At 41.7% G+C, this 10954-nt stretch overlaps 3 protein-coding genes across 5 annotated transcripts in view; 1 reads left to right on the top strand and 2 right to left on the bottom strand.

Moving 5' to 3' along the window:
- Positions 1–313: 313 nt before the first annotated feature.
- LOC148386679 (uncharacterized) lies at positions 314–1518 on the bottom strand. The gene is made up of 4 exons (XM_088398774.1): positions 1144–1518; positions 995–1045; positions 810–905; positions 314–679 (listed from the first exon to the last, which is right to left on the bottom strand). Exons 1-4 carry the CDS (start codon positions 1300–1302, stop codon positions 524–526), a joined length of 462 nt encoding a protein of 153 aa, XP_088254900.1. The 5' UTR covers positions 1303–1518; the 3' UTR covers positions 314–523.
- Positions 1519–1663: 145 nt separating this feature from the next.
- On the bottom strand, positions 1664–10947 carry rad50 (RAD50 homolog, double strand break repair protein). 2 transcript variants are annotated; one of them, XM_088398743.1, is made up of 28 exons: positions 10846–10947; positions 10203–10340; positions 10040–10123; positions 9816–9967; positions 9491–9676; positions 9209–9413; positions 8996–9124; positions 8682–8847; positions 8523–8581; positions 8305–8439; positions 8023–8229; positions 7768–7950; positions 7533–7690; positions 7043–7218; positions 6732–6969; positions 6226–6415; positions 6025–6151; positions 5705–5898; positions 5502–5612; positions 5340–5432; positions 5107–5220; positions 4695–4822; positions 4501–4602; positions 4300–4422; positions 2982–3067; positions 2673–2812; positions 2468–2601; positions 1664–2154 (listed from the first exon to the last, which is right to left on the bottom strand). In XM_088398743.1, the coding sequence occupies exons 2-28, from the start codon at positions 10329–10331 to the stop codon at positions 1968–1970; spliced, it is 3936 nt and encodes a 1311-aa protein (XP_088254869.1). In that variant the 5' UTR covers positions 10332–10340; positions 10846–10947; the 3' UTR covers positions 1664–1967. The 2 variants fall into 2 exon arrangements, with proteins under 2 accessions (XP_088254869.1, XP_088254870.1); XM_088398744.1 differs by lacking the exon at positions 10846–10947 and adding an exon at positions 10417–10622.
- drd1b (dopamine receptor D1b) overlaps positions 10926–10954 on the top strand; it is an 85394-nt gene continuing 85365 nt past the window's right edge. For both annotated transcript variants that reach the window (XR_015863069.1, XR_015863067.1), the window contains exon 1: positions 10926–10945. The gene's annotated coding sequence lies outside the window, so the exon portion shown is untranslated. The remainder of the gene's footprint in view (positions 10946–10954) is intronic.

Below are 10954 nucleotides of genomic sequence, written 5' to 3'. Positions count from 1 at the left end.
AATGAAATAAAACATATAGTCAAAGCGGGGTTTAAGAAGTGATGACAGTAATGTCAGAAAAAGCCTACAAGAAAATCAAAACTTTTATATGGGGTTAATCAGAGGTGCTTACAAGGTGTGAATTTGTACACACCTGTGCAACCATATTTTTCTTAGTTGTTTATTTTCCCTTCTAAACTGAGTTGTACAGGTGACAATATTGGAAATAAGTGAAAAATTAATCATTTTGCTCCATTCTAAAATACCCTTTTATCATTTGTTTGTGAACCTCTGGTCTCGCTTATACCATATAAAAAAAAACATTCCAAACACATTTTATAAATGCTCAATAAGATTTCATTTTATTTCATTTGTTGGGAGTACATTAAATATCCCACTTAAATACACAGTATATAATAAATAGATGAATTCCAATGATTTCGACTGCAGCAGTTTGAAGAGCTCTTCAAGTTGATGAAGTAGCAGTTTTGTAAACCAGGGTGAACACATTTAACGTCATTCATTTTCAAAGTGACCTTTGTGTCTATTGCGACGGCCTGGTTGTTGAAGGCATGATGGTGCTCGTTGAGCTGCGCATGATTTTGTATCGTATGCATTTGATGAGATCCTCTTTAAGAAGGGGCATTTGGTATTTGTTGCCCGTCGGTGCCACTTGCTTTAGCACATCTTTGCATTGAAACTGCAATACGAGAGAACAGTCAGTGATAATAATAATAATTCATTCAATTTGTATCGCGCTTTTCAAAGACCCAAAGATGCTTGCGCAAAAAGAAATCAAATACAAATGGGACAGTCAATGTTATCCTTACTTCTTTCAGACGATTGTACACCTTTAAATGTCTTGCAATCTCCTCGGTCTCTTTTGTTTTGTTCAGGAGCTCGTGAACTTTGCAGAAGAACTTGGCCTGTTGGGGTAAAAGCACAATTACTATCAATATGCTTGACATTTTTTCTTCCTTTTTTTTTTTATCCATGTGCCTGATCTCATCCTCACCTCACATCTTCCAATGCCCTCTGCCAGATGTGTCAAACGATCAAAGTCTCCCTGTAAAGAAATAAAAAGTTACAGTTAAAAATCTATGCACCATCAATGTAGTGTATTTTTTATTTTATTATGGTGGACTGAAACTGCGATTCTCTTACCGTGGGTAATGACATGTTGCTATCAAACAAGTCGATGATTGGTTTGAGTTTATGCTCGGGTTTTTGGTGGGTCGGCTTGGTTGAAACTGGATGGCCCAGTGAAGTTGGATGGCCCAGCAAAGCCATCATCAAGAGCGTCGCCGTCATCATGGTCATCATTTTCGCTTCTGAGTTCACCTCGTCAGAGTGCGCTTGAATTGTCAGCTACTAGTTCGTTGTGATGCGTCAATCGCAAGCATGGAACTTATACTACTCGTTCCCCCCACCCCCTTAAAAAAATGCTGCTACCCTGCAGTACTCGGAAATAAGATTTAGTTGATTAAACAAAATGAGATAGTATGTTTCTTTGAATTTGTGTGTCATATTGGGTCAAAATATTAGAAAAGCGGAATAACATTCAGGGTATGAAATTCAAATGTGACCATTAACGAAACATATGAGCTCATTAACATTTTTTTTTAACAATATTACTGATATTCTATACACATATATATCTATATTCTCACATTTTCCACACAGATTGCAGCTTGCAGGAAGTTGTTTTTTTTAATGCAAGAAACTCAACTTTGTATTAAACTCACTGGTACTGCTAACAATGCAGCGTTCTAAAGCCATTCAATCAATCAACAACACTTTGATACAATACTCAAGATGCAAACTTATGTCATTTCTCTGTTTTTGGTGAATTCAGAAAACCTAAACCCGACCAAAAACATTGAAATTTGATTTCTAGAATAATCTTTGTTTGTATTTAGGTCTTTTCTTGTATAATGAACATATGTGGAACTGTAAATGGTAACGATGAAACTAGTGTTGCGGTATACTCAGTGTAAATAGGAGGAGAGAGAGCTGATACTGCACTTGATGATCTCAGAGTTCTGTTCTCGGTTCTTGCGGATGCGGTAGAAGTGTTCGATGTAACTGGAGCGGCCCAGCAGCTCCACAAAGTCCTCGTCGTGCGTGATGATCAGCAGCTGGAAGTTGCGCTGGCGGGAGCGGCTCTTGATGATTCTGTGCCCATAGAAGAGGAGGAAAAGGGATGCGAGTTGAAAAGTCGCACATGGATGCTGCTAATGACAATAAAGTTTTCCGTTTTTTTTTTTTTTTATCTTTGCTGATATTGCTGTTGGGATCTACAGCAATGCGCCACGCATTTTGCACATATAACATTTTATGGTATGTAAACTCTATATTAGTGGATATTTTTAGGAGGGGATCTTCTGTTTTCAATCACTCTGACACTTGGTAGTGAAGCTTTTTGAAAATGTTTCCCCTGTAATTATGGGATCATTTGCAAGGTGTGTGTGTGCGCATGTGCACCGACTCGATAAGGGCGTGTGCCAGCGACTCGATGTTTTCTCTGTCCAGGTTGGTGGTGGGCTCATCCAGTGCGAGGATCCCGCAATTCAGACAGAAGGTCTCCGCCAAGGCAAGACGGATAATGAGAGATGCCAACACCTGCGAGCACACGGAATCAGACTTATGATACACAAAGTACACAAAGCTATTAAAAAAAATCAAGTAGGTACCTTCTGGCCAGCACTGGAGCGCCCCCTCATATCCAAACTGGTATCTCCTTTTACCATGACTACTCGATAGTTGTAAACTCTTCGTCGCGCTCCGGCAGAAGTCTCATCCACATCCGAGCGAATTTCTACATACTCAATATCTGGGAAGAGAATTGATTGAGATGAGGATGGACCAGGGTGAACACCCATGGCTTGTGTTTCATTTTATTTCTAAAATGCCATGGTGTGCAGAACTGTTGTTCTGAATGAAACAATGACGACAATTTCACGCTTAAAAATAATGATCTTCTGCTGTGGAATTTAAGATACCTTGTCCTCGGTAGGTGCTCCGCCAAAGGTCCCTGATGAGTTTGTTGATTTCATCCATCTTCATGCTGTGGAACTTCATGATGGCTCTAAAATTAGGCAATTGCATTTTTTTTCCAACTCCATGCTGTATTTGTTATGAAGGATGAGGGGGGAGAAATGGATGGACGCGTGTGTCTGTATATATTATATATATATATACGTATATATGTGCGTGTGTGTATTTAGTTATTTATTTGCTTATTTATTTGAAATGCAAAGTTACGACATCTCATACAAAATTGCTGATAAACACTTCTGAGAGGATACCGAAGGTGATTAATTGTATATTATTCCATAACATAAGCTATTTCTATTTGCGTCATTTTGATATACGGTAAACCACTAGGTTGATAAAGGTGATATATGGCCTTCCTGTGTTACTCGAAACGTTTGGCCCAACAACCCAGCAACTCTAATGTGGTCAAACTATCACGTGGAAATCAGCTGCCTTCTTCCGAGGCCCATATATGGCCCCTGAAGAGGCGAGTCATGACGAAAAAAGGAAAAGTCATTATCAATCTGTCTGATTTGCTGACAAGGCAGAAAGGGTTAGTAAGGTTTTTTTTTATTCCATTCCATACAACAAGTAGTAGCTAATTCTTTTTGAAGCTTTTGAATGGATATAAATAAAATAATGAGTATTGCGAACAATGCATCTTTTTTTTTCCTATTCAATATAAAGTACTAAGACCTACTGTATAGGCCACATGTTTTTGACATAATTTGTTGTTAAAGGCCAAGTCCATTTTTTAACTGGGCCACACACCCATCATTCCTTGGAAGGCAGCCAAGGGGTCCTTGCTCTTGCTATTGATAATGCTGACGAAACAGCTGACTCAACCATGCGGGCGTGACGGAAATAACACTTCCACTGTGCCATTTTGACTGTCTGACAGTGACACACTGCCCCGTAAAATCCCTGTGACCCTTTCGTCATCCACTTTAAGGTTGTTGTTTTTTTTACAGATTTATCAGCTGCTTGTACTTAGTGACATTATTTCTTTTCTAACTCCAAATACTTGCGGAGTTTTATAGTTAAAATTTTTCGTGAAGTGCTATTATACATTGACAGAGGTACAATTCCAAGCATTTTTTTTGCAAACTATTCACATATTCTCTTGTTTTTATGTTCGGAGCAAAACAATAAAAGCATTCAGTTGGTGCTGTTTTGGTGGCAAGGAAGTGATTAGTGGAGCTTCATTTAGAAAAAAGTGGTTCTTTGTCACCATTTAAGGTGCGGCGTGTCACGCTGGGTGATAAAGCAAAGTGTCACACTTACTGATCGAGAGCTTTGTAGTAGAGTTCCAGGTCTTTGATGACCAGCTCTGTTGTACGCATTGTGATCATCTTGTTTTTGTAGCGCTCGTCCGCTTTACCGTACTGGTCTTCTCGCAACTCTTTTCTGAAAGCGATACGTCAAGTTTTTTCGCACAGCCAGTAAAGGCGATGACGGCTAGCTCGGTAGCATAGCGCAGCTCACTTGTGATGCAGCAACTCCTCCTCGAAGCCTTTCTGGCGACCGAACGCAGTGCTGCGGTTATTCTTCAGCTCCTCCAACTTGCGTTCGGCTTCACGTCGTTCTCTGCACGAGCACGTAAAAGAGTCGAAGTGAGACCCCCGGATAAAACGAACTGACAATGATTTATTTGGCGAAGCACAGATGAGGGCTCTTACTGGCGCAGTTGTGTCACTTGCATGTTGCCTATTTCTTTGCAAAAGGCCTCCCGCTTAACCACAAGCTCTCTTAGCTCTTCAACACGCTTTCTTAGGGTCAGGTTGTCCTGTAACCAGCGCTCTTGCACCTGCCATGAGGGAACATATACGTTAAACTTCCATTTAATGACTCCCTAACAGTGTATTTTCATTTCCTCAAAAAAAAAAAAAAAAAAAAATACATTGTCTATCTGTGCATTGGCAGAACAATTAAATGTGCTTCCAATAAAATTAAAATTGTATCTCAACGCACACTTTTTATCACATTCTTTGGGTAAAAGATTATGTGTGATATTTATAAATACAAAACAAAATAGGTAAATATGTGCCATGGCTAAATGTTGGAAAACACTGCACTGTTGGACTAGTTTACATTTTGAGTGTCGATGTCCTGACGGATGTTTTCTTTCTCTTTGCTGATCTTCTCTTTGTGACGTTCAGCCACATGGAGCAGCGTGTTGGTTTCTTGAAGTTGAGATTCTTTTTTCTGCGACGACAGAAAAAAAAAATGCTTATCTGTAGCGCTAATACAAAGACTTTGAGTATCTTGGACACGACTGATCAGTCCGCTTTTAAGGGTCAGTGTTGTAACATAGAATGACTGACCTCCTGGTGTTCATGTTTGCCCTCTTCAATATACGCGCGGATGTGCCCTTCCACGTCGGAGATGGTCTTTATTTTCTCTTTGATGGTGTTGATCTGCCATTGACAAATGGTGAAGTAGATAAACGTAAATGGACAAAGACTTGCGAGTAATCATGCATCCACCTTTTCCTGTCCTTCCTCCTGCTTCTGCCTCCTACGTCCCATCATCTCCTCTTTTTCCTGTTGCATCTTATGCAACGTGGAGATCAGCGGAGACAGCTGCTCCTTCGCTTCCTGATTGTGGTGAGAACATGGCATTTGGTTCCTTTGTTTTCTGCTAAGCCCGAACGGAAGAAAGTCAAATTTCGGCATGGCAATGAAAGTACCCGGATGTCCCTGGTTAAGGCCTGATTCTCAGCGGAGAAATCAGCACGCTGCTCCTCCAGCTGGTGCTGCTTCTGCATGTCGCTGCTCAGTTGGAGTTTCTCCGCTTTGGTCTCATTCACGCAACTCTTCAGCATCTGAATCCGATCCTGCTGGTCTTGGATCAGCTTGCGTTTCAGATCCATCCTGCTGGATGCTACGCGGTGGGGAAAAGGGGTGTCAAGACGTTTTTCATACTTTAGTGGCTTTTTTGTTGTTGTTTGGTGGTGTGCCTTGGCTCATTTCATGTTTGGAAACACTGAGCGAGCTTAGATCATCTTACTGGTGTCTAATTTGAGCTGAGTCTCCTGCTTCTCCTGACTGACTTGCTGGACGGTTCTGGTCAAGTCTACTCCTTGGAGTTTAGCTGCATTCTGAGCTATTTTAACCTCCACTTCTTTTAGATCCATCTACAAAGAAGAGGAATTTTGAATTGTCACAATGACATCTCGTATGTTCCCAGAAGCAAACGGGAGAATCGTACCAGGAATCTGTCCATCAGAGCGATGTCCTGCTGACAGGCCTTGACGGTTTCCTCCTCTGACATCAGAGCCGCAAGCAGAGTCTCCTGTTCCTCCACATCTCTTTTCAGCCTCTCAATATCTCTGTTCACACTCTGCAGTCGATTTCGCAGCTCAGGCAACTCATTCTCCTGTAACTGAACAATGGACTGCCTGCGGGGACAGGTAAACATGAACGTAAAGTACATAGGAGGAAAAGTGAGGATGGTTGGAACTGATTGCTCAGTAGATGAACAGCAAATCACTCCATTGATTCTTATGGTAATTATTTTCTTGAAATTCCAAAAACCACCTTCACGCTACAGATTGCATTTTACTTTAGAGCTTCCAAACTACTGAGCATATATTTTTATAGGTGTTTCATTATAATCTCACGCCATCTAGTGGACTAAACTATTCATTGTTTTTAGTTCAACCAATTTGCAAGCTTATATAGTGTATTATACATATTAGAGTTGACATGTTATACCTGACTGGTCTTAGTGTCACCATCTCATCTCTCCTTCTTTCCTTCCTCTTCAGGTCCTGCTCGGTGTTCTTCAGCTTGTCTGGAACCAGTCGCAATTTAGACTGCATGTCGCTGATGACCTCTTGTAAGTCGGGCTCGGACGGGAACGTTCGCTGGCAGACGGGGCAGCAGGGCTCCCTCTCCTCGGTCAGCTGGCTGATAAACTGAGTGTAGACGGCAGTGGCTCCAGCAAGCATGGCTAGAAGAAAAGAAAAAAAAAACTTAATATAACTTTTTGAATTTATTTGCATAAATGTAGTGCACACGGCAACCTCTTTGTTTGGAAATTTTTTCCAGGTCCTCTTGCAATTTGCTGAGGTCCTGCTCCAGATCTTGACTGCCGCAGACGTTGAAGAACTTTTCTTCATCATTTGTCAACTGCTGCTCCTTTTTACGGAGCTCAGCAGCAATGTGGCTCTTATTCTGCTCGCTGGATGCCAGGTCCTTACTGTGAAATCATAACAAGCTCGTCATGACAAAGTAAGGTTCAATAACAAGGCCCAAACATAAACAGAAAGGAACCTGCAAAGTGGAACTGCAATGCTAATTGACTTCCAAGGTTTTTTAATTTCAAAACAATGTCTTCATGTACAATAGAATTACTTGGTTTCTGACTCCAACGATTTGAAATCATTATAAAAGCTCAATTAACAGGTAATGCTTCCTCTACAGTATTAGTGGTGTGACATGAATTTTGAAAATTATAGGACTTGCAGTGCTCGACTTTGAAGGTTCCGATAATGTGATAATTAGATAACTCACTTGAGTTTGGCGAGTTTGTCCCTGGTTCTGTTTATTTCCTTTGACTTAGCGTAAAGCCAGTCCTCCAGTTCTCTTTTGTTGGGAAAGTGGCCCAGCAGTGCCACCAGTTCATCACTATGACGTGACTTGATCTTGCGTACCTGCTCCTCTTTCGCTTTCTACAAAAGCAAAAGAAAAGATGGAATGTCACAAGGGGAAACAGCAGACAAGCATGAGGAAGGATGACAAATGTCACCTTGTCCTTAGTCAACATGTCCATTTGAGTACGTGCTGTTGTGTGCATGTTGAGCACGGCCATCTCTTGGTCCAGCTGCCTCTGTGTGCGGTCGAGCTCTGCCTTTTCTCTCTGGAGCCCCTCAACCTCGACCTTCAGCCCCTCTACGTTGGACGTCTCGAGGGCACTCTGCAGCTCATGTTCCTGAAAAGACAATAAATGAGCTTGGTTGATGGTTTTTCTTTTTTACTAACTTTGGAAAATGGACAAACTCACCGCTTTGGCCAGCTCGCTTTCCAGCTCGTGCATTCTGCCGAACGAACCTTCAAGCCTCTGCAGCTCAGTGTGGACATTCTGGAGCTCAAGCTGCTTCTTTAGCTGCATGTCTTTTTTCAGTTCGATGATTCTCTCCAGACCTGTCCTCTTATCCCTGATATCATCAATTAACTGTTGTTTCTGCTGCTCCTTTTCCTGCAGGTCCGCCTGATTTAAGGAACGAGAGGTGAAATGTGTGACTCTCATCAATTAACTGGCTTGAGTGGTCTGACTTTTTCTTACCATAACCTGAGCAACTTTCATCTTTTCCTGCTCCAGTCTTTGAGTGACATGACGATGGAAGCTCTGGAGCTGGAGAGTCGTGAAGGGCGGCCGGTCGTAACCTTCCATCTCCAGTTGGGACGACAATAAGCGGACCTGCGACAGTGAAACGAAGGTCAGTCGCTAGGCTCTCCCAAGAACTAGGTAGTTTGATTTTGAGCGCTAGGATTTGCTCTCACCTGAGTGTCACGGCTCTTGATGTTTTGTGTGTGGCAGTCAGACTCTACTTGGAGACGTCCTGGGAAGACCAGAAGACATTTTACAACATTTTTAGCCACTCTTCTTTCTAGTCACAAACCAAATTGTTCCGGTTTTCTTTCTGTCTCGTGCTTACGTACCTTGTTCTACTAGGAGCTCGGACTTTTGTCTGTTGAGTCTCTGACACTCTCTGTCGGCTTGCTCCAGCTGCTTCTGGCAGTCTTTCAGTCTACTTTCCTTCTCCCTTACGGTTCTCTGGTGGTTCAGGTAAGCCTCTTGCAGTTGCTCGGTCGAACCCTGGAACATCTGCAAGCAAACAAGGACGACAGGCTCAAAGCTATTCTGGAGTATTTCAAATTATTTTTTTATAATGTGTGACGTTTTTTTTAATTAGACCTCAATGAATTGTACTAAAGTTTTAGATGAGTGTTCATTTCATGGTTAAGTGTTGCACCTTTTCCATTGTTTCCTCGAGCTCCTTGTTGTCCTCCTCCATCTGTTTCTTCCTGCTGTCCAATACCTTGATATCATTGTCCAGCTTCAATACCTTGCCCAGTTTCAAGTCAATGTCTGCCATCTGATTCTAACAATTGAAAGAAAAAAAATACAATTACTTATTTATATAGCATGTTATCACTTTGATTTTAAACGGCGCAACAGCACGCACTTCCAGTGGCTCGATTTGGCTTTCCAGCATCTGGACACGGTCCCTGGAGGCCATCAGTTGATCTTCTTTGTAGGCGACAAGCTCTCTAATCTGCTGGGCCTTCTCTTTGTTCTGCTTCAAAAAGTGCAACTCCACCTGGCACTCTTTCACGGTGTTGCTCTGCTTGAGACGCAACTGACGCATCGTCTCCAGAGCTTTGATGTACCTTGAAGGTGATACGAATGTCAGTAAAACATCTACTGGCAGTGAGAGGGGTGAAATGTGCAAATTAGTTGGCTTTACTTGGTTGCAGCAAAGATGGAATCAAACTTTTCTTTGAGCGCCTTGCCCTCACTAAGTGGCCAGTTGGAATCATCTTGATGGCAGAATATGACGTTATTCAACACGGGCTTGGAAACGCCTAATGAAGAAATCATCTCGCGGTCTAACTCGCCACACTTGGATGACAAGCTCACCTTTTCACCATCCCTGGATAAATACAAGTGGAGAATATGAGCATTTTTTCTTCTACGCTCCCAAATCATGCATGCTAGGTTGATTGAAGACCGGAATAGGCTCACAACATAAAGAGCCAGGCTTGACATGACTTAAAAAAGTCAGGACTTACTTTAACCGAGTAATAACCTGCTCTAAGCTTTTAAAGGAGTAATTCTTCGTCTTCTGGGTACACGACATGGAACGTTGGATGGCAATTTTGTCTCCGTTGACATCAGAGAACAGAAGTCGAATCTGCGCCCGCACGTCTGTTTCGTGGGCCTCCTGGAATCACATGTTGATGAATGCTCACATTAGAATTTAGGGAATGCACAAGATCTAAAAATAATAATTCACCTTTGGATCATGGACGAAAGCAATTCCTTTAGAACCTGGGGGAAGTTCTCCTGAAGTTGCATACCTCAGGCACTCAATTATGGTCTGAAACACAAAAAAATATATAGTGTACAATCAATTCTAGCTCCAATGTGTACTCTTGAGTGTCTGTGAAAGTCTGTACCGTTTTGCCTGCTCCGTTGGAACCAACCAGAACCGTAAGGGGAGTAAAGAACTCGATTACTTGTTTGTCTTTGTCTTCAATTCCAAAGCTTCGCACCCCCAGGATGCTCATTTTGTCAATTTTAGACATGTTTGCTTTCTGCAAGAAAAAGAAGCAAAAATGAAATTCACCTGTAAAGGTTATTGTGCATTTTGAGTTGATCCTAAGATTTCACCTGAAGGCCTTAACTTTTGCGAGGAGTGTATAAATCTATTTTTGTTCAATTTTACTGGCTTTTGGGGTCATGCACGACCCCGGAAAGGCACGTGGCTTTAAAACATCACAACGAACCATACAGGTATAGTTACAGATACAGGTAAATAATAACAACAGATATTAACTATACTTTATTAGAACTGTGTAGACGTTTTAGGAACCCACAACTTGTCTATTTAAGCACGAATAACTTTTTAGACCTTTCACGAAAGTAATATACGCGGTAAGCTAGCTAATAATATTACGTAGGGGTTACGCTCGACAAAACAGACAAGCAACAATAACAACAACAACGTCAAAGCATTACATAATGCATAATAGAATAATGTAAATGGCCATTTCCTCGTATTTAACTTGTCTAAAGACGCATTGTGTCACCAAAACACACCTTTTTGTCTTGGAAAATGCCTTCACGTTTAACAGTTCTGAATCCTACGTTTCGCGCTGCATGGGTGATGACGTCATCGCGCAAGACGTTCGACTTCCTGGTATGAAAT

Source organism: Syngnathus floridae, chromosome 15 (assembly GCF_059516105.1).
Source record: "Syngnathus floridae isolate MCC-2025c chromosome 15, RoL_Sflo_1.0, whole genome shotgun sequence".
NCBI lineage: Eukaryota > Metazoa > Chordata > Actinopteri > Syngnathiformes > Syngnathidae > Syngnathus > Syngnathus floridae.
Note: the sequence above shows the minus strand (reverse complement) of the source record. Positions and strands in the feature narration are given on the sequence as shown.

Bases quoted from the DNA above. Each gene is read 5' to 3' on its own strand.
- rad50 (XM_088398743.1), bottom strand. From the start codon at position 10,331: ATGTCTAAAATTGACAAAATGAGCATCCTGGGGGTGCGAAGCTTTGGA. The intron at 3,068-4,299 runs GTAAGTGTGACA...GCCTAATTTTAG, and splicing joins TACTACAAAGCTCTCGATCA to AGCCATCATGAAGTTCCACA. The intron at 2,813-2,981 runs GTATCTTAAATT...TTCTCTTCCCAG, and splicing joins GAGCACCTACCGAGGACAAG to ATATTGAGTATGTAGAAATT.
- LOC148386679 (XM_088398774.1), bottom strand. From the start codon at position 1,302: ATGATGACCATGATGACGGCGACGCTCTTGATGATGGCTTTGCTGGGC. The intron at 1,046-1,143 runs GTAAGAGAATCG...ATTTCTTTACAG, and splicing joins GCAACATGTCATTACCCACG to GGAGACTTTGATCGTTTGAC. The intron at 906-994 runs GTGAGGATGAGA...TTACCCCAACAG, and splicing joins AGGGCATTGGAAGATGTGAG to GCCAAGTTCTTCTGCAAAGT.